This window comes from Aulostomus chinensis, chromosome 16 (genome assembly GCF_037954235.1).
Source record: "Aulostomus chinensis isolate RoL2024-O1b breed Wild chromosome 16, RoL_Achi_v1.0, whole genome shotgun sequence".
Lineage (NCBI taxonomy): Eukaryota > Metazoa > Chordata > Actinopteri > Syngnathiformes > Aulostomidae > Aulostomus > Aulostomus chinensis.
In genome coordinates this window covers 7,585,697-7,612,143 of record NC_141335.1, presented here as the reverse complement: position 1 = coordinate 7,612,143, position 26,447 = coordinate 7,585,697, and the positions used below count along the sequence as shown (strand labels likewise).

The window sequence follows — 26,447 nt, the reverse complement described above, 5'->3', positions numbered from 1 at the left end:
AGGTGATAAAAGGTAATGTCTCAACTTCTGAAATGAACCTAAACGAAGATGTCTCTTCATGCAGAAGCGCTTAAATTTTCTCCAGAATTAGCTGTCCAAAAATCTGCAGCAGCTGACTCTTGCATGAAGACCATCGGCTGTTAACAAGGCAGGCTCTACTGGACACACGAATCCAATGAATCAGACAGTAAAATTCAAATGAATACGAAAAAGATAATTGAAATAGTCGCATCTAAATCATCTTCATCTAATATAATTATTTTTTTTCAAAGCAGGCATCAAGGAAGCAATGCAAATATGTGAGAGTAGAGAGAAAAGCCAAATCAAGATCACCTTGTTGTTCGTGAGACCCAATTTCCAAAAAAACAATGTGATCGTGCCTATTTTTAGTTGCACCCTGCTCTCACACGGCAATACTTCCATTGTCATGCACCCATTGAGGTCGATACACACTGAGGATGGAAAAACAACAAAACAAAAATGGAAAATAAAAGCAAAAATCCATGAGGTGAGATGAAAGATGAAGCGACTAGACTCTACACTCCTGCCAGGCCCCATGCCCCGCCCCCTCGCCCTGACACAGCCAATGACCATCCAGTAACGTCAGGCCGCTGCTCCTGACCTGAGTCAAGAGTCTCAGCCTCCTCCCAGTCTCTCTCTCTGTCTGGCCAAATGTCTCGCCTCCCTTCTGGTGAAGCGCTTGTTATGTCATTATATGTCAATGGACCAGAAACCCTTTCCAGAGCGTAATCCTTAGTCACCTGCTGGAAATCACAGACAATCATGCGTAACCAAAATGGCGCCCTCTGAATCTGGATATTGACATATAATTGGTGTAAATTGCAATTACAGGAAAACTTCCACCCTTATTTGCTTTCATGAGCTAGAAGATTGACACTATTCTCTCGTATGAAGCTGCGAGCTTCCCTTAGCATATAAAATAGCAGGAATGCCAATTGCTGAGATGTTAAACTAAGGCTAAGCTAGGTAGTCTCCTGGCTGCAGCTCCATCGCTCACAGACAGACAAAGAATGGTGTTGATCTTCTCTTGTGATTCTTAGCAAAAGAAAAAGGGAATTGGTGTATTTTCACAAAAAATATCAAACTATTCCTTTAAACGGCTGGCGTGTTTGGGTTTGCAACAGGGTAGCTATCATAAAGCCCACATACAGTACTTTAGGTGTGTGCTGTCATGGTGCCAACAGTGCTGAAAACAAATTAAAGTTCCACAGAAATCTTTTTCGAGTTGAATTAGCTGTATAAAAAGTTTGTGATGTGAAGAACAGTGTTAGCTAGATGAGAGTTTGCATTTTGGCCACATACACACATACTGAGCATTAGTATGGAAGTAGAGTTGAGTAATTAAAAAAAACCTTTTCTTTTTTGGTTGATACGCCTCGATAGTGTTAGCCCATGACAACAGTGAACATTTTCTAAAATATTTTTTAAGGTGCTGCAAAAAACTAGGAACACAGTTCCTTGCATTTGAGAAGCTCGAGGGAAGCTGTCTCGTATTCTGCTTTCGTAAAATAAACAAAACAGCAATTATATATTTTTAAACTTGTTGATTCATTTATATATGATATAAATTGGATTCCATAACTATTCCTCAATTGCAATTCCTACGCATAATTTATGAGAAAGTGAAAGTTTGGCTGTTGACTCTCACATGGCAGCAGTATGTGGTTATTATGAAAGCAGCTGCTCGCATAAGAATGATACTGAGATCAACCACAGTAACTCAAACTCTCATGTGCACAAAAGCAGCATCGGTTTGTTTTACTGGTTTTTGTCAGGACGGAACTGGTATCCTCAGCCAGTGGTTCTTATAGGACTGTTGGATGTCAAGTCAAACAGGCAGGTCAAGGCACAGGTTATTTATCATCTGATTTTGCTCACACTTTAGTTTAGGGATCCATGTCAAGCCTTAGTTGTCTGGATGCCTCATGCAGAGGGGCTGCCAAGTCAGAGCTCTACAGCATTAAGACTTGAATGGATTTGCTAAAGAGAGCTATTGTACAACTGAAGTACTTATAGACTCAGAAGTACAATGTCAGTATGTGGTTTTAAATTTGCAAACGAACTCTCTGGTTACTGTTATTCCAGCTGTGGTTCTCTCACATTAGCACCAGTGACTGTGATTGTTCAGCTCCAAATGTAGACAAAATGTCAGTATGAGAGAATCACAGTGAGTGTGAAAGCACCCCAACCGTTCTCCCAACATGAGAAGGAATGATCACAGATTGATCACATGATGTCTGGACTATCATCGGGGCACACCTATTACAACTGTGTGTACTGCAGCTCTACTAAATCGGGGCTGGCGTCAGCGCCTGCTGGATCCATAAAGTAGAGTGTGGCAGTGGCATCTCTGGGCAGGACCGGGGGGCCCGGGGGTCTGGGTCTCGACCGGGGCCGTGGTGGGGCAGGGGGACCCGTGGTGGCCACCATGGCCCGGTTCTGGGTAAGCAGGTTTGGGCCTGGGCCCGGCGAGTTGTCAGTGGTCACCTCTTTGGGCTGCTCTCTCCGGCAGTGGTTGCTATTCCACCAGGTCTCCAGTGCAGCCACCAGGAGGGCCAGCAGCAGCCCGGCCGCCAGAATGCAGAAAACACCGGCAAAACTGTGGAGCCGCAGCGCCCTTCCCTCCGGCTGGGCGTCTGCGTGGCTCTGCAGGTCACAACGACCTTTCTTCGGCCACCATTTCTGCTTTAAGATGTCGAGGTCACCTTTTTCCTGAAGCTCCAATATCCTGTGGTGGAGAAAGAACAAGTAAATGTTTCACACACAGTTACTGTTTAGTTCCATGTTCACAGGTCAGGCTGGCTTATCAAATTACTCTACAAAGTGATGAAAATCATTTAACAAAGAAAACCTACAACAGTAAAAAGAATTTATCATAACCATGTGACTGTTAGTTTATGGAATAAACAAAAAACGTTCATGTGTTAGCATTGAGTCGTAGCTCACTATAACCCTCAGTTGTAAGCATGCAGAGGTATATGCATGAATTGACGAAGAAAATTCTGAACGCTAATGAAGCATTCAAACGACAGGAAAAACAACAACCGCAGCTTCAATATTAGTTTGATATCAAACATTTGTGTGGAAACATGGTGGCAAACAACAGTCAGCCCATTCGTTAGTATACAGAGAACACGGAAGGATCGATGGATGTTGTGGAGAAGAATGATGACAGCCGAGACCAAACAGATGTGAGACCACGAATCTGCTCCAGCGGAGGGTTCAGGGTTTTCTACACTCATTTTTCAAGCTGTGCCAGATGCATATTTATTTGAGCACAGTCCCACACCCAAACCGCCCCCCCCCGAAAACAAATGGATACACTCTGACATGTGTACACACAGCTGCCAATAGGTTGACATAAAGACATTTATACACGTTTATGCATGTGAAACTTCAGAACTCCAGACACCATCAAATAGCCGCCATTTATTTTCCTACTGGTGATGAATTCCAAATCTTTCACAGAGGCACAGTTTGTAGTTTACAGGGTGATCAATCCTATTTCTGATGATGCTTTAGCTGAATTTATATATTCTATGAGGGGAAATTTAACATCCTTGTTTTGATTTTCACTTTAATCTTGCTTATTTCTGCCTCATATCTGAAAAAACCAACAACAGATGAACTAAAAGGAAATAATATGAAATACGGGAGTCTCAATCTTCCTAATGAGATCTGTCGAAGTTCCAAATCTTTTAAATGCACTTCTCATTTTTGACCTAAGTCCCAGTAGATGTCCCTTGGACATTAGGGGGACTTTTATTCCTTTCATAAGTCCCTTTAGGGGACATCCAGGGACCTTATTTTGTTTGCTGGGAATCCATTAGAGTTAGAGGAATTTAAAAACAGCTCAACATGTTGGGAAATACACATTTTCCTTTTCCTGCTCCCAGTTTGATGAGAAGCCGCTCTTATGTTTGTGCGGTAAATGAAGTTAAAGTCCTCTCATCACTTTGGTTTGGTTGCCAAGCAACCGGCAAAGACTCCAGAAAATCATCAGTCCCTGCCAAGAAATAGCCGGGCACATAACTCCCTGTACAGCTTGTTGTTTTCACACTTCATTTTTGTACAGATTTACCGAAAGACATAACATATTGATTGGTGGGCTTTAGAGGTACTGGTAGACAGATTTTATTACCTTTTTTTATATAGCAATGTTTTCCACCCAACCCCCACCTGGATTTCCAGTCAGTTTGGAAAGTTAACCAGCGGCTGGGTTAATTTACAGACATGACAGTGATCACGATTTTATGATGTAAGTTTTGAAACGAAAAGTGCCTGAAATTACAAATTAGTCCTTTCAAAACTGGGGGATTTTTCAAAGGTATGAATGATGAATTATAAGATCCGTACTTCTGCGAGAAGAGGTCTCTGTAGGGACTGCCATGTTGCAGGGCAATGCCGTATCCCCTGGTGCTAATGCTGTTTCCTGATACAGTCAGTGTGCAGTCGTCATCTGTCAGAGCAGCGTATTCTACCACCGCCATGTCCCACAGAAAGGCGTACGACTCTCGCTTTGCCTGCATTGTGTTAAAAAAGAAAAAAAAAAGACAGACACACACGCTCAAAATACATACACAAAGGAAAATTGCATGATGTGTGTGAAGGAGTTGCATAGCTGAAAACATCTTTAATAAGGGAACCGAATCGATCTTCGACAAAGATCAATGCAAGATTATTCAGTACAGACAAAAAAAAACAAAAAAAAACCCTCGCTCGCTATACAAATGCGGATAACTACTATCCTCTTTAGGAAATAGCCTGTGAAGCTCTCTAGCTTTTGGGTTGAGTGAGAAATCTATAAAAATCCTTTTACTTTGATTTTGAACTTTGGTTTATATTCTCCCAGTCATGTCCTCTAGAAGCTATCCGTGTGTCTTTTTCCTTAGTATCAAATTCATCGTACAAGGAGAGAATGACATGAACGACTACTTTCCTGCTGAGCGCAGATGTTGCACGTGATGAGGTTTTTTTTTTTCATTGCGAGAAAGCAATAATTGGCACAACAGTGCATGCAATATATATCGCTCAAAAATTAGCATAACAACATTACGCCCTTCATAGACCAAACATGCACAACTCTATTTTTCTCAACAAAGATGATGAAAGTAGTTACATCCAGCATCATGCGCAGCGTATTTTCAAAGACACGCTCGTGTGTTGTAGCCCTGAGGACACACTGTGCATGTAGAACAACCACAGATGAAAATCTGTCAGAAATCCTCTTGGATTGTAGACATTTTTTTGGTGTATGGGGGGGGGGGGGGGGGGGTTCTGGCGTGTTTCCCCCTGTGGTGTCCTTACATCCTTCTTCCAAATAAGACCGTGTTGTCAACAAATACAGCTGCACAGCCTCTTCACCTCATATCTTGTTAAGACCACACAAGGCCCTTAAGTTCACTCACCTTAACAGACCAGAATACTGGAGCGATCACATTCCTTGATTCTAACTACTACTGAGCAGTAGTGTGTGAAGCTCAGTGGTAATTTTGTAATTCATCAAATGTGTCTGGAGCTTTATTAAAATTGTGAATTTCTCTCTACCTATGCAGTGCTAACTTGACTGACTAGACCAGTTCATAGCAGTTCCATGACAATAAAATGTCTTATCTAGCCTGAACTGTAATTTGCTTAGTTTTGGATTATTGTTTGTGCTTCTTAAAATATTAAAGGATGATGGACAAAGAAAGGAATTCAAGACAGTGGCTCAGTTACTTGCTTCATTTTTTTTTTTTTAACTAAACAGCAACTCAAATCCCCACAATTCAAAAGATTAAAAGTATCGTTTAACCCATCAGATTAAATAACAGTTATCCCTTATTTAACCTTCAGTTTGTTTCTTTCTGGTTGGGTTTTCTTGTATTTATTTCCTTTGATAATTTATTTGAAGTGCTTACGCTTTTTCTTTTTTTTGAAATTCAAAGCTACCTGTCTCACTAAACCTACTTTTGAACTGTAGTCGACACGTCTTCAACATTTCATAAGAGTTGCTGATTTGATTGAATCTTTAAAAAAAAAAAGAAAAAGACAGAAAAAAAACCACACATTTTGGAAAAAGAAGCCTTGAAAAGTCCAGCAGAATGCAAAACAGTGTTTATTTGTGCACATTCTTTGTCAAATTCAAAATAGATACACACCTTCTTGATGCCTTCTGTTGGGCCGGAGACGGAGTTGTCCACGCCGTTGTTTTTGTTGATGGTCTTCCAGAGATCAGCAAATGTGCTGTCCTGCTCCAGAGGGTTTGTACCTTTGGCCTGGAAATACTCGTACACAGCTGAGTCCCTGACTGTTCCGTAAACCAGGTCCACTTGCTTGGACAAGTCCTGGAAGGACCTGAGGGAAGGGGGACATTAGCAGGTAGGAGTTGATACGAGCGAAGGAGGAAAAACAGGAAATCGACAAGCTTTGTGTTCATTTTTATACGCTCGTTCTCTGTTGTCTCACCCGGTGATCATCAGACTTTCACAATTGTCATGAATTCACGAAAATGCTATGAATGCAATATCAGAAAACTAACTGGCAACACGTTAAGCTCCCAACAGGACTGTAGTGAGGAGGAGAATCTGTAAACTAAGCATTGTACAAAAGTGTAGAACAATTACACAATTTAATGTCAAATGGATTATTTATGATCTAATTACATACTGCGTATGTATATGATCATTTCAATTAACTAACATCTTTACTGGTATATGTTGACATTCCCACAACTATAGCAGTTAAAGTATCATAAAAACACAATATCTGCATAATATTTAAGTTGCAACAGCATCATTTAACTACTACTACTAATACTACTACTACTGTGTACATGAGTTGTCATTTGAACAAGTGTTAATTGTTTGTTATTGCAGAGGACTTAGATCGTAGACTGTTTTTGACTAAAAGCGCTTGACAATCAAAATATTAAAGAGCTGGCTTTGACATTTGTCTTTCACTAATTCTAAATGCAATCCTTCTTTTCATACTTATGAGAGTAAATGGACTCAGTTTTATAAAGCGCTTTTCTACCTTAGCGGCACTCAAAGCGCTTTACAGTGTCGTCTCATTCACCCATTCACACACACACTCACACACTGATGGTGGAGGCTACCATGCAAGGCGCCAACCTACTCATCAGGAGCAATTATGGGTTCAGTATCTTGCTCAAGGACACTTCGACATGGTCACCGGGGTCGAGGATCAAACAAGCAACCCTTCGGTTGCTAGGCGGCCACTCTACCCCTGAGCCATGCCGCCCATAGAGTGCACAACATGAATAAAACCTGCCATTGTGGAGTATATCATGATATTGCACTCTTTCTTCTACAATATCATTTAAGAAAACAGACTTTACTTTACTTAAAAAAAAAAAACAGATGCAAAAGTCTGTCATGGCATCAACGCAGGTGAGCAGGTTATGAACATTTCTGTGCGCCTCCACCTAAATTTGCATTCTGGCTTGAATCCTTTTCACAATTTCCCTCTTATTTTGACTGGAAGATTGGACTACCTCCAGGTCCATTTCCTCCGAGCAGTAAGTCTATAACTACCAGCTCTGGTTCTTGTGCGCATTGGAGCAAATCACTAATCAGCATGCTCTTTATCAACCAAATTACCTGCACCTGTAGCTCAATGCCTGCTGCGTTTGATATTGATGCCAACACTTTCCCCCAACCGCCAACCCCCCTCCTCCCCCTCCTACACCGCCTAGCGCCACGACTCCAACCAGAATCAGGGTAGTTATGTCCAGATTGGGGGGGTTAAGATGCTGACCGATTGCAGCATTAATCTCCTTGATTAGTCATTAACTCATAACAGAGCCTATGCCAAACTCTAATCTACTTTTTATGAACAATACTTAATATTTGAAAATGAGTCTTTCCTGGCTGGAATGCCTATTATGCAGATGTTGTATGAGCAATAAGAAATGGGTCTTCATGTAGGAGTTGTATTTTATATTTATAGATAATTGCCAATTTTGCACAGCGTCATATTTGCTAAATGCCAACGTCCTGGTAATTAGAGTTTCCTTCCAAACTAATTTGAGCGGCTATCTACCCTGAAGAAACTATTATGTTGATATGTTTGACATGGTGCCATGTACATTAGCTAAGTTTCTTCAGAAAATCAACACATTAAAAGAGCACCAGAATGTTTATAAAGCTCAGATTGTCCAATTCTACAAAAAAAGGCACAGAAAAAAAGGAAGCGAAGGAATGGAATAGCTTATCTCAAGATGATGATGTTGGACTAGTTCAACCATTTAATTAAAAGCCTATACAGTGTAGCGCCAGTTGTTGGAGGGAGAGCAAGCAAGAGAGACAGAAATAACTGATTAGATATTTCATGGTCTCCAGCTTATTCTGTCAGATTAGACTTCAAGCTTTACTGCAATGAGTAATATATTCTGCTTTAAGTTTGTCTAATGGCTTACTTTTATCTAACTACAGAAGCATTGTGAACTAAACTGTGGAACCATAGATTTAAGATAAATGGGCTCTATAAATATTTAGATCCTTCCAGCGAGAGGGAGCAGAATAAATGAAAGAGGTAAAAAGCCCCTGTATTGATAAATATCAAGACAGATTGAGAAAAAGAAGTGATAATATCAGAAACTGCCTATTTGAAGTACTGCTCCTCTTCCATTTTAATGCCCTTTTTCTTTTGCCTTTTCTTTCTCAAAGCGGTGCAACGTACACTTTGATTAACAATCGACACAGAACACCCAAGCCTGGCCTTCTGTTCATTAGCTGCGATGATCAAACAACAAGCTATTCTAAACAACATCACTCTCCTCTGCACGCACACACACACACACACACACACACACGCACACACACACACACACACACACACACACACACACACACACACACACATACTCTTCCTTTCTTCTCAGATGGATGTCACAAATTTCTTGAGTTTGTTTTTGTAATCAAATGTGTTAAAAACATTGCCTGGCTGAGCCTCATCAATTAGCAACAGCAGCGATGAGTCAAACCTCCTCCCCCAACAAGACGTGTTACAGTCCGTCTCTGTCTAGAGAGATATTATAAACAGTACAGGAATTTAATAAAATGACTCCATTTGTTTTTGTTTTCAAAGTTAGCACATTATTGATATGTAGGGATGAGCCATAAAAAAAAAAAGTCTGTGTAACGTAGATACAGAAAAGGAACATTATCATCAGGGTTCATCCAGAGCTTTTCTTCCCTTTTCTTCTACTTTAAAAATCAATTCCCCATCAGGGAACTTCATACGTTTTCTCTCTAAAATATGATCAAGATCATTCCTGGAAACCAATATTTTCACAGGGAATGCGATGGAGATTCCTATATGACATTTCCAGAGAGAAATAATGCCAACCATTATATCAAGTTCATGGACTAGAAGAGTCTTCAGGGTCCATGATCAACAAATTGATCCAGGTAGCCTATAAATGCCAGTTGTTCCTTGCAATGTTACATATAATTCCACCAAATAATACTAAAATCCGTTCATGAGTTTTTCAGATATGCTCCTGGCAAACAGACACACTACATCATTATATGAAGGAATATCTTTGGAACAATAATGTTCTAGAATCCAAGCCGAGGTGCACTTCAGTTGTTCAGGCAGCTCATGTTGACCTGACGCCTCACTAAGAAACTTTCTGTTAGATTTTTTCTTGAATTTGCCACCCGTCCGTCTGATTTTATTGAATAATTTCCGGTGAGAAATAGGCCGTTGTGACTATTTTTAGTAGCCCAGTAGCAGCACTCCTGCCTCTCAGAAAGACGGTTCTGGGTTCAGGGGCCATCCATGCAACATCCTTTCTATATGGAGTTTGTATGTTTTCCCCATGTTTCCCTTGGTTCTCCGTGGGTGTCTCCCCCCCCCCCCCCCCCCCATTAGAGACATGCATGTAAGGCTGCTTATACTGCTGGTCCAGGTCCCTGCTGAACCCGACCACTGCCTGCTGCTGCAAACAGGATGGGCTAAATGGAGGATACGCATTTGTTGCATTCTTTATCAAAAAAACGTCCTTTTCTCTTTAGCGTGGAGACGTGAGAGGGAACTGTCATGTTTGATGACACCGTGAAGTTTGGATATTAAATGGCTATTAAATGAATGTATTTTACAGGCACAACTTTGACCACCAAATTCTAATCTCTTCATCCTTAAATCCAAGTGGATATTTTAATATAATCTAAAGAAATTCCAAGCAGGCGTTCTTGAGATATTCACAAGACAGATTATAAAAAATACACGAGAGTTGACTTAATTAGTGTAAAGCTTCATAATATCCTAAAGGACAATAAAAGTTATTGGAATATGTGATTTTTCTCTCTCTTTGTATTACTAACTCAAGAGCAATACATAGAAATATTTTTCAAGTAGCTGAGTAGAAGGGTAAAAAAAACCCACACCGCCGCTTCACCTCTGCACCCTGAGGCCCGGGCGTTGGGTGAAGGCTTATTTATAGACTGCAGACTGCAGCAAAACAGTAATGCATCTTTGAACTTTTTTTTTTTTAAAAGATCATTTTAATATGTAAAATGTTGGCTCTAGTAACTGTACTATTTTCAGAAAATCTGTTCCAATTAGCCCAGATTAATACATCCTGCACACACAGACACATACAGACCCACATACAGACCCACATACAGTACAAACTGCATCTAAAAAGAGGATATTTCAAATCTTTTGGCAACCCCTGCTGCTGCTGTTTTTTGGCGATAGAAGAGCATATTTAACACGTGGAGGAATGAGAATCTTCACCGTTTTCTCATATAAACTGTATGGAGACGTCTCAATTCGTGTCGTAATTTCTCAACATAGAATTTATGTCGTAGGACAAATCCTCTTCACTGTACCAGATGAGTTGCAAATTAGTCCTGCAGTCCTCTTGCATTGTCCCCAAACAAATAAAATATGTATTGCGTTTTCACAGCAGAACATTTTTTTTTTAATATCTTTAAAAAGAGATTTTTCTCCACAGCGAACTCAGATTAGTAAAAGCGCCGGATCCCACACAAACCCGGCGTTTTATCGAGTTGTTGTTGGTGAGAACAGCGAGAGGAATGTGCGCAGCCTGTGATTTGATTATTTCCAATTCAAAATCTGCTCGCAGTGTACTTTCCACCACAGTCCCACTCCTACACACAATCATTTGCAGTTAGGCTGATTCTATTCCCTAACATGTACTAAATGTAGAATGGGAAAGGTGAGTGAACACGGGGCAAACAAGGTTTCTTTCTTCAACACAGGTGAACTGCTTAGCATTCCCTCGCTCTCCTGGGGGTGTCTATGCTGCTGTTTGCACAACGGAGGACAGCCTCGGTACAATCAAACGCTCCTTCATCTGTGTGGAACAGTGCACCAAATTGGATTTGCTGACATTTGGACTGAAGAAAGGCAAGTTGTTAGGCATCGGGGTCAAAAAAATTAAGGAATTAAACAGTTTCATCTTCATTTTCTGTGATTGATGCACAAATCTGGATTTGGGGAGTTTATGACTAATTAGAGTGCATCAGTTATTACAGTTATTTAGAATATGTTCACATATAAATTGAGACACATCCAAGAGGTCACCGTTTCCAATTTTGTTTCCAAAATGTACAGTTTTCTCAATAATAATTCATGATCAATAAGAGAAGAGAATGAACACATAGAGGATATGAACATAGTGTCATCAAAATCCATTCATAAATCTTCGTCCGCTTTCAGAACGCGATGCATACGTTCTCTGGCAGCTTAATATTTCTCCCTTTAATTAAAATACATGACCCCCAATGGATTTAATATAAATATACGATTATTATTCTTGTAAAATCAATTTCACAATAACATCCTCATAACCAATCAATCAATTCTGTCAGATAAATTCTATCCCATTATGTTGATGTCCATCAAAAAAAATAAAAAATAAAAAAAATCATCAAATTCAAGTCCCAAGCACCGGGAGGGAATCTGGCTTACCGGACGGTGTTGTCCATCCGTGACACGGTGAGGTAGGCGGCCAGGTTGGCGGTGTAGGATGAACACACGATGAGTGTGAAGAGCCACCAGCTTCCCATGACGATACGCAGAGCCACCGATCCCAAGATGGAGTCACTGCCTGTGGACGCGCAGGTATAAACACAGACACGCTCGTCATCTTTATCATTATTATCTTTACCATGCACTTTACCATCATGTGATCTACTTCCTAACTGAATGAAGGGATCTGTTTGAATCCTGCTCACGCTTTCTTACCCCGGGTTGATTTTTCACTGTCAACTTAACTGATGAAATGTGTGTATATTTTTCTCGCTGTGTTGTTTATCACAAAATATTACATCCAAGAAATGTTCAAGTCGGGACATTTAAAGTGGGTATTACTGTATAGGCGTTATATCCTCGTACTCTCAATCCAGGCCCAGCGAGCTGCGGCGATTGTGAATCAACACTTTTGGAGAGTTATTTAACATGTATTTAGGGAAGAGTTGAGGGAGTAGAGTCATCAAACGCAAGAAGGCTAAAGAAGTTCCTCTTTAATTCATCCTGATTAAAAGCTCCCAAGCGAGAAGTACTTTATACCTGCAAGTTCGATTTTGTGTGTGAACTCGTCTAATATTTCCTGCCATCACCTGCACTGAGGATCAAGGGCTGACAGTGTTGTGCAGATTCAAGGCTTACTCATCAAACTCTTCTCAGATTTCATACAAAACATACCTAAAATTTAATATAACTATTTATTTTTGGGATGTTCTTGATGCGCATCTTGATACAGGATAACACAATTAATATAGTGTGTTGATATGTCCAATAATCTGAAGTATCATTGCTTTTGCGAGTGCTTTATTGAAGTCTTCATCGCCTCATAAAGCCTTCTGTCTGGTACAGTAGACAGCTAACTATGCCTCCACTGCTCTCCACCTATGTTTTCTATTCTTTCAAAATGTCTGACCTGACAAAGATCCACGTCATTGTCTTCAATACGATTTTTGTCTCTATGGCTTGTTTGAATTAGGCCGACACACAATAGTCATTCTTAATCAACACCAAAGAATTCCAGTAGGTTTTTGTTCACTATTAATAACTCTTGATAAAACCCCACTGTGTTATGACTTTTTACTGATGTTCAAAGACAACTTTTTAATCTTTATTCCTCCCCTATCATACATTTCTACCCCCCCCCCCCCCCGCCAAAACACTGTCAGAGTCCATTCTAATATTGAAAAAGTAAAGGCGGGGAAATGTCATCTGGATGATTCAGGAGTGAGAAATGTATTGAAAACATATTTGTCTGGAAGTGTCACAATCAACACAGCTGCTCCCTCAGGACAGCTCAGAAAAGAAATACACACACACACACGCGCACACACACACACACACACACACACACAAAAACATGAAGGCCTTGTCAGATGTGTAGCACCGCAGCATCAGTCATTTTTATTATACACGGCTTTGAGTGATTTCTTAAGGTCATGGAATGTGAAATGTGCATCTGGAAACTTTGACTGGATCTTACGCTACTGCAAAGGTCTGCTGTGCTGCTGATTCTTTGCTCTTTGAAAAATAATGGACTGAACTTTTTGTAATCATAAGGAAAAGTGTTCGCTTTTGCAGTTTTAGATGATTTCCAGCTTCTCTCTGACAAAAGAGGGGCAGCCGCAGTGTGAGAGAAGTCAGTGGGCGGATGGTTTACTGTGCACCGAACATACAGGAAAACCAAGGATGTTCCAGAAGTTGGCATATCATTATTAAATATCGAGGAGTTTGGTTCCCCAATTTATGCTCCCTGACAATGCGTCAGCACTCAGATCCGCATCAAAGTGACCTACGTTATCACACGGAAAAAATGCAATCCACTTGACGCAAACTACAAGTGGCAACAGTGGAACATGAGCCAGAGAGAGAGAAAACAGAAGAAAGGCAGAGAGGAGACAGAATTCAACTTCTCTTAAAATACAGTGGGCGTTGAGTTAGAAGGAAAAAAAAAAAAAAGGCTCACAGGCAGTGCGCCAGACTATGATAGATGCAGCTCAGGCTTTAAAATCAGTTGCTGAAGTAGTCATTTATCCAAACTGGACATACCTGGATCTCCACCAGATTCAAACACCGGATGCTCTCCTTGACAAGGACACCTTTATAAAAATGGAAGGGTGGGCGTTGTTTTTCAAACTGGCTCCTTACTCAATCAGCACTTGCTGTTTACCAACTTGTTTTTATTTTAATCCTCCGTCTTTAATCACTTGAAGTGTTTATCCTCGCTTTCATTCTGCTTAGATTTGGAGTGTTGTGTTTCAGGGCTGAATGGCTGGTGCTTGGCCTCCGATGATGCACCACAGATGGTCAAAAGCAGGAATGTTTTCTCTCACTCAGCAGTGGCTTTATTGGTTACAACGTTTTGTGGTTGTAGTTGGATTAACTTGTAATTTGGTGTTTAGTTTGATTAAATAAAACCCTGCCTGGTCTTAAATGGCTCTCCGCAACATGTGATTTATAACGGCTGTAATTGCATGTTGTGGTGGCATCGCCTACCTTGTTGAACAAAGGCACCGTAGACAATCCAGATGGCGCTCTGAAGCGAGGTGGAAACAGAAGGTGGAGGATGGCCGCCCGCGCTGCTCTGGCAGCGCACTGCTTGGATGCGCCTCAGCAGGAAGATCATGATTCCCACCACAGGGATGGCAGCGGCGATGCACGCCCATACCGCGAGGTCAAAGGGCGCCAGCAAAGAGAAAATGTTGATCTTGTCTTCTGATTTGCGCATCAGGATTCCAACTGAATAGTCCAAGTAGCGTTTGCTGAAATCCACCACGCGCTCACGCTCCGGTGTGATGGTGATAGCTGAGATGGCCAAATCAGCCCTCTGTGGGTGCACATTCACAGGTTATATTTAGACCAGTCTGTGCCCATTTTCATTTCCAAAAAGAAGAAAAGTTTTAATGATATTAACAACATTTGAAAAAGAAAAGAAAAAGGCCCAAATTCCAACTCTTTTCTGTGCACCTTCATTTTCATCTTTTGATTTTTTTTTTGTGTGATAATAATCTTTCATCATTATCGGACCAAACTTTGCTTTTCCTTTACATAACTACACTGCCATTTGCAAAAAGTCTGAAGCTAAAAATCAGAGAGATCATTAGGCCTTGTTCTCTTTTGATCTCTCACTAATCTTGAAATTTAGTCTGTACTAAGCCATCTGCCATAATTCTCCAGTTCTTGGTAGGATAATATGCTACATAATAGATTTTATACATGGTCCAGTCTGAGTTCTTTCAATTGAACAAGCACAAACTAGTAATCATATCAGCCACCTGTTCACACGGACAAAGGTTTTAGTGTGATCATCACAAGAGAGCACAGTCTCCTATGAATTCAGTAGCCATTAAACCCTTCAAATGAAAAGTATCAAAGATGCTGTAATTATTCTGCAACAATGTCAGGACAAGAGCATAAACGAAGCCATTTTATGACGATCCCTTACAACCTTTTCTCCAGCTTTGTCTCTTCCCTTCTAGCAGGGAGAAATCAGACCCTCCTTAGCGACTGTGTGACGTCACCCGCTAGAGAAAATGGATCTGCAGATACAGGATTTTTGGCTTATGCAATGTTTTTCCTGTTTTATTGAGCTTTATTATTGGGCTCCAATTTAAAAATAAATAAATAAACCGTGTGGCCTGACTCCCAGTAATGAAAAAATAAATAAATTCTGGACATTGGCTGAGAAAGATAAAAAGAGAATACACTAACCTTGCCAATGAGTTCTCCAATCATGCCATTCCAGGATCCGTTGGAGAGTGCCGAACCATACTTCCCATCTCCAACTTGGAAAATGTCATATTTGAAGCCTAGGATCTTGGCTAGAGCATCCAAGACATCAATGGAGAATCCCTTGTACCTCTTAGGCTGGCCCAGGATGTTTTCTGCCACCATCACAAAAGGCTCCTCCTGTTCAGATGAATCACATTAAACATCCTGAGATAGTGAGTGGAATTGGTCTCTAAGCTCGAGATTTATCTCCAAACTCTGGACAATAACATGGGAGTACTTCATTTATCAAGGTGATCTCCGTGGGGCAGAATGGCCACTGAGGAAAGGACACATTCACTCTTCCAGGTGACACCTTTATGACGAGCATCTAAGTTAAACTTAATCTTGATAAAACAGTTTCCCCGGCAACTGTTGACCTGTAGCGCATGGTGCCTAAGCAACAGCTAAAGTTCATCAATGTGAAAATTGCTATGTTCGAAATGACAAGACCTGCCTATCCTTCTTCTTTACGAGCTGAAATAGGGACAGGACAGAATTAGATAGGTGAGGGAAGAGTTACGAGAGTTGGAGACGACAAGAAAAAGTGCATGGGGGGATGATGTGGGAAGTGTTACAGTGCGCAGAGGCAAATGACTTGATTAAGCGGCACTGCCTGGAGAGCTGAGCAGAACTTATGTGAATAAATATGGTGCAGGTAAATCATGTGTGAAGAAGAGGAAAAACAGAGAGAGAGCGTGAGTGTGTGGGAGGATGCTTGAGCTGCAGAGATTGGTTAGTTGAGGACAAATTGCTGCTGAACTGGTTTTTTTTAAAGGTCCTCTAATGCTCTAAATTTAACGGGAAAAGGTAGAAGAAAGGCTGTTTGTTTCAGCAACACTGTTGAGAAGGCCAGGCATTCACCGCCGTACTGTCCTTTGTCAGTCCTTTGTTAGTCCCTCCATTCACCTGCAATAACAGCTGAGTGAACCCAATAGGATGATAATAATTATACAACTAATAAGCATTATATAACAATGTGAATTCTCAAACTGTGAACAGAAGCTATCTCAAGTCTCAAGGAAGATCCAGACTATTTTTTTTTTTTTTTGGACCGATTGTTATGTAAGTATATTTTAGTTAGAGGATTCTCCTTTTGTTGCTTTTCCTCACTTTCAACGCAACATTGCATTGAGCCTTTCTGGGGGGGGGGGGGGGGGGGGGCAGAATTGCTTCTCTTCTGTGGACAGGAAGACTTGATGATGAAAGATATTTGCAGTATTTGCACAGTGGTGTTTGTTTTCTTACACAATCAAAACATAGAGGTACCATTGTGTGACTTAATGCTTGTTTCACAACCTTTAGGAAGACAATTGTGTAGCCTTCACCGTCCCTTGATGGCAATTAAAGTACTTTTAAGGTAACAAATGTAGTTTTGAAGAAACATTCTTCAAAACTCGACCAGTAAGTGCAGAATTGTTCTTCATTTTGGAGAGTTTACCCTGTTTTTTTCTTATTTACAAAAAGTGCAGAAACTCCTGTCGGCCACACACGTATCCAAATGTACTCATTGTATCGCGGATGGTGGGCAGGGACCATCTGCAAAGTGCAAAGTGTGAAAATAGTTTGAACTAAAATGTAACAACTTCCTTCTTATTCATGTAGTCTCATCAGAATGGACTCATACAATCAGTGTTCACCTGGTACTTATACCACAACTCAAATCATCTATGGATACTGACTGACTTACCAGTAATGTTACAATCTTGAGGGTCACTCCCTGCATCCCGCTTTCTATCCTGTTCTCCTTCAAGCTTCCGTTCAAACCACGAGTGGAATCCCAAGACGCCAGCTGATAGGGAGGCAGGGAAATAAAAGACAGGTAAGAAACAAAAAATATGAACGGAAAACAGAACACAGGTCACAGAGAGGTGATAAATCTGTGGCTCATGGGACTGATTCAGGGCTGTCAAACATTCTGTGTCAATACTGAACAACATCTGGTTACCAAGACAGCAAGTGTCTGCCATTAGCGACACTCTATTCAAGCTCCATCTGAAAACAGTATACTTTACAGATGAAGGTGATGAGGAGGATGATGAAAGGAAAGAGGAGAAGAAGTTGAAGTCAGCAAAACTTCAAAAAGATGTTATTTTCATCATGTAAAAGTTGCAGAATAAAAACCAGCACACAGAGTGAGACACATCGGTTTGACTGTGCTGCTTTAAATCCTTCATTCCACTCTGTCAACGTTGTGAGCTATGTCTCAACTTGTGAAGAAGATGTCATCTAAATTCTTAATCAGTGCTGCAAGCTGGACCAGGATTCTCAGGAATCTGACACGTCACTTTTGGGCACCTTACACATTTGAGCTGACAGGACAAGAATGGAGGCCCGAAGCTAAACAACCAGGCTCTCTGGACACAGCACACCTCAGTATAGACCGGTATGTGTGCCGCCCCGTCCGCTTTCTTTCCCCCACGTGAACCAGCGTGTATGCGGATATGAGATCAATCAATAAAAGCAGGTTCAAAGGTGAAATAGCTCAGTTTAAATTTCAAATAAAAAAAAAAACACTGCTTTTCTGCTCTTGCTGCTCATTTTAAATCATTTCCAATGTACCAGGTGTTTGATGAAATACAGTTAAGCCGGCATAATTTCTATTTCACTGTCCATTTATAAAACAATGAGCTGATACTAATACATTTTAAAAAAGGACCAATATCTGCTGATACCTATGAGGTGCCAATATGATAATATTATTGCATCCTTAATTTGCATACATTTGTCAAACACTAAATTTGTATTTGATAGATGTCTAATTACAACAACTCAAAGGTTGTATTTTTCTAAGCTGAGTTCAATTTTCTTCTCACCGGTGAGGATGTTGATGGACTTTCTCAGCACAATCCAAGCTTCTCCTCACAGTAGCTCTGGAAAGTGGGTCAAAAATAAATTCAGGGGCCGTGGGGTCATTCTGGTCTATATAGAAAGTGAGATGGAGTGACTTTGTGTGAATTGTGGGTTGAAGTTTAGTGAGCTTGAACACATATGAGCATGATCCCACGCATTTGTTTTTGCCCCACTTTCCAGTGAAACAGCATGGATTATGAAGACAACGATTTCTACCTCATCAGCATCAGCATTGGTGAGTAGTAAACAGGGTTTCGCCTCAAAAAATCGGAACTGCACCTTTAAGTTGAAACATGGTCGTTTCTACCGTGGAAAAAATATATTTGCATCTCATTCACATCACAAACGTAATGATCTGAGTCATACTCATCGGTGGAGGTCGGGTTTATATAAAATGCTGAAAGACTACTGGGCCCTCAGAGGAACACTTCATTCAATATTAAGAAGAAAAGTGCATCTGAGGTCAAAATGAGGAACGGCAGTAGTCGGGAAGATATTTTGAAGTTTAAGGCTTTCATCACGAGTTCTGCACTGAACTTTGAACTCGAGCTTCATAAAAAATTGAGTCTGCTTTGCTCTTTTACTTGATTGGACATAAGCACCTGAGATTTGAGCTTGGAAATATCAGAACAAGACAAATAAGCACATTATCTCTTAAAAAAACACACACACAAAAAAAACCCAACAACGCAATTTTGTATTCTTGTGATGTTCTGTTCGACTGCCAGAAGAGATCAATGAGGTGCACAAACAAATCTCCATCACTGACACCGTTTACAAATAGAAACTAGAAATTACAAATGATTATACAATGCAGAGAGAACAACCGCTAGAGACACCAGGCGATCGACCAATGTGTTCATCTGTGAATGAAATTGAGGCATGTGAAGCAAAGAAAGATGTTCCCTCAGAAGAATCTTTCATTCGCGGTTGAAATCTTTGTTCATCACAAAACCGTGATAGATGATGTGACCCTGCGAACACTCAATCTCAGTTTTCAGAGTTGCACTAAACTGCTACGTATGGCTTTGTTGAAAACTGCGAGTAAATCATGCTTATAAAAGGCCAGCTTAACATGTGGCTGTATGGAAACGCATTTCTCCCAAATCTACATCAGATGTCAGTCCTGAGCTCGCCTGTTTTTCTAAGCCTGTGTCAACGATATGGAGATCAGTTGCTCATGGAGCTGTTTATTGTAAATGCACCATAAGCTTATGCAGTATTCAATTACATGTGTCTGAGTACCTAAAAGCTTAACTCTTGATGCATATTCGTGAGATGAGAAAATGAGCACCAGATAGAACAGTAGATCTTCCGCACGTGGCCATAAGGTGCCATGAATACTACACCATGTAATCAGTAATCAGTAGTCGACTTGTTCATCTCTGCATGTATGGGAGCTTTTCGTGCCTGTGCTGAAGGGACTGTGTGTGTGTGTGTGTGTTTGTGTATGTGTGTGTGTGTGTGTGTGTGTGTGCGCGCGCGCGCTCAAAATGTCAGTTTGCGTTGCCGGCTTCACTGAGGTCTATTTTCTCCATGAGCAGCTTCGTCCTCAGTGAAAAACTGTGCTCTTTAAATTGAAGAACACTAAAGAGGAACACTTTCACTTCACAGAGCTTTGCACACCAAGACAACACTGGGAAGGTCACACACACACACACACACGCACACACTTAACTAAGAACAACATAGGAACATCAGCTCCAGGTGTAACAACTGACTGCACACAGGTGATCTCTGAACTCTGGAGATGCAGTTTGCGGATTAATCATTATTCAACTCTCAAATCACAGTTTAGAAGAAAACTAAGACAGAAAATGTGCAATTTTGCTTTTTTAGGTGCAAGCCAGCATGACAGGGGTAGAGTATATGAAAATATACATTTCAACAATACACGAAATAAAAAAAATATGTTTGTTTATTAGCACATACAGGCTTTAAGTTTTAGCTGGCCCACAATATGCACCAGAAGCTCATCTACATATCAGTTGGAAACATTCAGTTGTTTCTGTAAACCTTTTGTCAGATATATGTGAATCATCCTGCACTCAGAGTATGCAAATTGCCGCCAAGGAGAAATGACATCATCAAATCCAGATTTAGTTTGTGGTTAATTCCAAAATCCACCTTGTTACCACATATAATCAAAATCCATCTTCACATTTTTGAGTTACCTCCTAGCAGAACAACAAACAAAACAATGAGCTGTTGAATTCCTGGCTTCCCGGATCATTTACTCAACACTTCCTTTCTTTCTTTGACAGGAAATGTCACTCTTCACTGCCTGTCCAAAAAAGGTATAAAAGACCCCCCAAATAGTTAAAGCATAGTCACAGTAATGACAGGGCAGCTTTTTAGCTGAAGTTTGTTATCTAATGCCTTTAAACAATGACCTGATTACACCAAAGACTGTTTTAAAATGACAAAGGGAGGGAATTTAAAAAGCCCAACCAGCTAAAGCATCACAACTGTCTCACTAAATTACAGAGAGAAAAATCAGAGAGTAGGTTTCCTGTCATAGAACCCTTCAAACTGCATCATTATGGACGTGGAAGAACCATAGCTTGAGCCTGCTATTCTTGTCTCGAGTTGAGTCTGACAGATGATTACCTATTGACTATTGACTTTTACATTGAAGTCCATAATGTCACAGAGCTTCTCGCCTGTTTCACCAGCTGGAATTCACTTAAGTGCACATGCTTGAACAGTATGTGGAAGCGTGTGTTAAACATACATGACAAATTTCATATGCTTCAGGTAATTTGTCTTGGCGTGAGTCCCCAAAACAGTTCTTCTTACAAAATGTCTGATACAGTATCTATCTATCTATCTATCTATCTATCTATCTATCTATCTATCTATCTATATAGAGAGAGATAGATAGATAGATATAGATATTAATATGTTAATATGTATATATAGATACCTTTAGTGTATTATTACTGCCTACAACTCTGCAGAACCACGTTGCATGCTATTCTAGTTGTCATTAGACGCTTTCACATTCTACATTATACTGTGAGGTGTTGCTAATACCTTCCATATATGTATGCATTAGAATTTGAAACATGATACTTCAACCTTGTAGATTTCAAAAGCAACACAAGTGGCCCCGCCCAAAATGAGCATCTCTGACAGAGATTCAAACAGAGCATCATTACAGGGCTATTGTATTACACTGCACTTAGTTTTATCTGGATGAACCTAATGAATTGGAAAGTGAATGTGTTCAGTAAATCTCTGTGATTATGCGAGTATGCGCTTGTACAACAGTTTGCATGTTTGTTGTATTTCGGATGAAGTCGCTGAATTAGAGCCAGCGGTGTTATCTCTTATCACCAGGCCCAGCCAGAAATAAATAAATAAACAAATAATAAGCTGACAATTTAAATTAGTCAAAACAAAGGACATCTTATCTGTTCTGATACAGTAAAGATGAGCCTGGCTAGTATCGTGGCTCCAGTGGGTCACCTCTTCCAGCAACACGAGGCAGAAAGCACTTTACATGCCAGACGAGACAAATAAAGTGGGAAGGAAATGAAAGAAAAAGATGACGAGAGGAAATGGAATGAAGGGAATCATCAGTCTGTTTCAAAGAAATCACTCTGTAATAAAGAAAAGACAAGAAATCAAAGCACTAAATGATCAAATATTTTCAGTTTATCCACATCCCCACAATACTTTATGTTCACCCGGCATCCTCAAGATAAATTGTGTTCTCTTGGAGAACAAACAGTTTCGGTATCAACAGTTAAATCAGTGCAATATACAAGCAGACAGAGTTATTCTCTGTATTTAGAAACCATGACAGCATGTGGTTCATATTGTTTTCACCTTGTGTGTGTGTGTGTGTGTGTGTGTCTGTGTGTGTGTGTGTGTTTGTGTATGTATGTGTCAACTTTGCAAACTTTGTTCCTGAGAAGACGCTTCTGTTGCTGCAACTACCTCAGAGGCGGTTCTGAGTGTTCTGGAAGGTGTCAAAAATCTGGTTTCCATCTCAATGTAAAGTGAATCTTTTGAATGTTCAAAAATAAATAAACAATTAGATGAATAAACACATAAATAAATAAATGCATGCAAATTAGATGTTTCCATCAAGTGCTTGAAGTAAACAGACCACATACGGTACAGGAAAATAACTGTGACGTGGCTGTAATAAAATGTAATATTTGCAAATTACAGGTTTTTTTTTAAGTTTTCTGCATTTCCATCCACAAGTTCTAATTGCAATACTTCAAAATGTGCAAGACAGGGTGATGGAAACCCAGCCTGTGTCTGTCTTTGGACAGATTTCATCACTTGCTATCAAAACAGTGCAAGACACACTCACAAAATCTCAAAGTTGAGTCGTTGAGATCCAAATGAAGGCTTGAAAAAAAGGTGTGGTCTTCTCAAGGGTGCCAGAGTTTTGTTTTTGACCAGACGTTTCCTGAGTTAAGATATCTTTTCAAAGCCAAATTTGCATTTTTTTTTTCTGTCACAAAAAAAGGCAGTCAGAATTATCGGCATGGAGTTGAACAGGCGTGACGTCACATATTTACACCATGCAATTCTCACTGGCGCAGATAAAGAAGTGTGGAGAAGGTCAGGCAGGATGGTTGGAAACTGTAGGCAATATGTGATCCACATGTGTACAGCATGTGTTTAATATGTGATTTATCTCCCACCCCCTTTAAAAACCATAATTTTAGGAACTTTCATAAATGGGTGATAACAGCCTCCTCAACCTGCTAGGCATAAAAATGGGTGATAAAAGCCCCTTGAACCCCCCTTGTGGCTTTAGTAGGCACCTACATTCTCATAGATGTGGGATAATATTCAATCATGCGACAGCAGTTAAACCCGCTGGTAAGGTTGCTTATGTTTGCTTTCGACCGTTTTTACGACAGAGGGGAGCCCATGAGAGAGAATACATTATGGGATGTGGAGCAATAACATCAACTTTTCAACCAATTAGAGAACCTCTAGGGGATTTACTTTGGCCACTGCGGCAGTAAAATGAACCACAAGTGGGTACTGGCTGGTTAATGTTTTACTTTAGCACAGGCAAAAAAAGAAAGAAAAGAAAAAAAAAAGGGCATGTTGTTCGTGTGTCTATGGACACACTAACATATTACAGAATTTGCATGAAACAAAATGTTGCTCTAATTTAACTGTGTTCTGAACTGGATGTGGATGAGGAGGCTTTAGGTAATTTCTTAATTTTATGGGTGTCAATTGGAGGGGGGGAACAGTTTACAGTGACTTGTGATGGAATTATAAATAAAATGTAATTATCACCTCAGAGATGGGTTATTATCTAATGAGAACATACCAGATGATGATTACATTGCTTCCGTGTTTGCAGCTTCGGCTTGTGGAATGTCAGACGCTGGCTCAGTTTCTCACAGCGAGAAAATTATATAGCCTGACAAATAATAATTCGATCACTTCCTTTAGAGCAGTTAATAGCAAAACAAAATCTCCCGGTAAACCAGTGGATCTCAGACATTTTCTGATGTGTCCACTGTCTGAAGCCAAAATAACAAATGCAAAATATATAAACTAGTTGGAGGGTGACAACGGGCAGAAGGAAATTCTTTCCTGTGTCTTAATAAATAAGCCAAGTTGGACAAGTCGATAGCAACTTAGCTCTGTTATGCAAAGAAAGACAAAATGTGAATTCATAGCAGCCAAAATGTTGCTGAGTTCATTTAGGTGGAGAAATCCGCTCCAGTTAGCAACGCTTGGGCCAGTACTGGCACACGGGATTGAATTGTTGTGCTCACTAGGATTTGGCTGATGGTGTGTTATTCTTCCAATCTGGCATGAAGCTGTTAACCATGAATGCCAGATTAAGGCGCCTAATGACAGAGCTATTTTGGCTGTGAGAGAGACGGAGAAAGACACACGAGCAAGAAAAATACCAAAACACATTTTGAATTTAAAAGATTAATCTGACATGGCATTGTAGCTGATTTAACTACCATAACAGTAAAATGGTAGCAATTTATTTTCAAGTTTCTTTATTTCTGTGGCTACTATCTCTGCCATATTAATAGTGCAGCTTAAGAAACTAAGAAATTAAGTCACATGTGAATGCTACTCATTAAACCTAAAAGACCGGAAATCTGCATTAGTTGTATATGGAACTGCACCCGCCAGATTATTAAATATATGTACCGTATCATCCAATTAGTTTCTATCAAATGCTACATTATTATAAAAAAAGGAAATAAAAAATAAAATACAAATTTGAGAGCTGACCTCTGAATGATGCGTGCTACATGGCTATGAGGAGCAATTACTCAATTCCATTCCAATCAATTCAATTCAAATGAATCGACCTCTCTGTGGAGAGCTTCATTTTAACGGGAAGTCATTAGCGAAATCGGCTTAGAAATGAGCTGAAGCATCAATAAGAGCAAACTGGGAAACAAAAACATCAACAAACCACCACCACCACCACCAACAACAACAACAACAGCATCGATCACTCTGCAGCAGCCGTTGTGTGTAGGGAGAAAACTCACACAGTGGCCATCCAGGAAATAGTGTTTCAGTCTTCATTACAATTTCTAACCAGAAAGACGCCTCATCCAAGAGCCATCAGGCTGGGGAGAAAATGGACTGAATGCAGATAAACGATGATGGAGAGGGAGGGAAGCGGGACTGAAAAATAGTGAGAAATGTGAGGGTGGAACGTGAAGAAGAGAGCAGAGAGGGGAGGCTGCAGAGGATGACGAGATAAATAAAAGAAGGAAAAAAGGAGAGAAAATGAGGATGAGTGGTGGATGTTATGCTGTGGCCCGATGGCAGTTTTACACAACACAGACAGGTTGGATGTGTGTGTGAATAAAGAGAGATAGTATATGAATTTGTGTTTGTTTTTCTCTCCATTAAGACAAGCTAGGCTATAAACAAGGGCTCTGAATGCATTTGGCATCCTATTATGTCCCTCTCTGCCTCTGATGATGTTTGAGATACAAGTGTCCACATGCTAGCGTGCTCCCTGTTAGCCCGGCTGTGTGTGCGTGTCAACACATGGCACCGTCTATCTCTTCCTCGCTAATTCTAATGGCCACATTATGATGAATTGGCTTCATGATTTCAGTTAGGCTGAGTGGTGATTAAATCTTCATTACCGCTTCTGGTCAGTCCTGCTCTACATAGATTGCCAAGAAACTCAATTCCTCTTCATTCTGCAAGAAATCCTTGACGGAATCAGGACATCCAAGGCGACAAACAAATTACATCCAAGAGGGAGAAATACACAAATAAAGCTCTCTCTCACTGGTGGAATCTGAAGAGCACCAATCATGTTTCTCATGTATGTGCTCATCACATAATTACAAAGTGGAAACAGCGTGTTTCTTTCTGTTTTTAGAACATCAGTAGCTGCAAACATTCTATTTCAACCAAGAGATTCGGACGGGGTGCAAATGGAAGATGAGGTTCGTTCACCAGCTCCAGAAGAGGGCATCATCATACTCATACCACACTAACGACTGGAGCGCTCAGGTGTTCGCTGGTTTTATATTCTACCAGCATGTTCAATTAATTTACCCAACAAACAACAACAGAGACAACAACAGATTGAAAACCGTGAATGAAACCTCTATTCAAATGCTACGTGGAAAAAAACAATTGTGGGTTGAAGGGAGTCTACACAGCAGCTATTCCCCTCAGGCCCTGCAGGACAATGCTTCACACACTCCAAGGAATTACAGTAAAATTGGTAATCAATTCTGATCCTTGTGTCTGTTGGTCTTTGTTCCTCCCTGGTATAGTAAATGAGCCACAACTGGTATGTTCTGTATCCTCCC

The 26,447-nt window shown here is 40.4% G+C and overlaps 1 protein-coding gene across 4 annotated transcripts in view; it reads right to left on the bottom strand.

Annotated features, from left to right (window-relative positions):
- Window positions 1–26,447, bottom strand: part of grid1a (glutamate receptor, ionotropic, delta 1a) — a 228,449-nt gene that overhangs the window by 1,511 nt on the left and 200,491 nt on the right. The window contains exons 9-16 of one of the 4 annotated variants that reach the window (XM_086180636.1): window positions 17,480–17,581; window positions 15,733–15,930; window positions 14,518–14,848; window positions 11,968–12,106; window positions 6,162–6,357; window positions 4,378–4,544; window positions 2,509–2,749; window positions 623–764 (exon numbers count right to left, since the gene is read on the bottom strand). In XM_086180636.1, the coding sequence (XP_086036762.1) occupies window positions 623–764; window positions 2,509–2,749; window positions 4,378–4,544; window positions 6,162–6,357; window positions 11,968–12,106; window positions 14,518–14,848; window positions 15,733–15,930; window positions 17,480–17,581 (1,516 nt within the window). Of the gene's footprint in view, window positions 1–622; window positions 765–2,280; window positions 2,750–4,377; window positions 4,545–6,161; window positions 6,358–11,967; window positions 12,107–14,517; window positions 14,849–15,732; window positions 15,931–17,479; window positions 17,582–26,447 lie in introns of all 4 variants that reach the window. The other 3 variants (XM_086180637.1, XM_086180639.1, XM_086180638.1) reach the window with 3 other exon arrangements.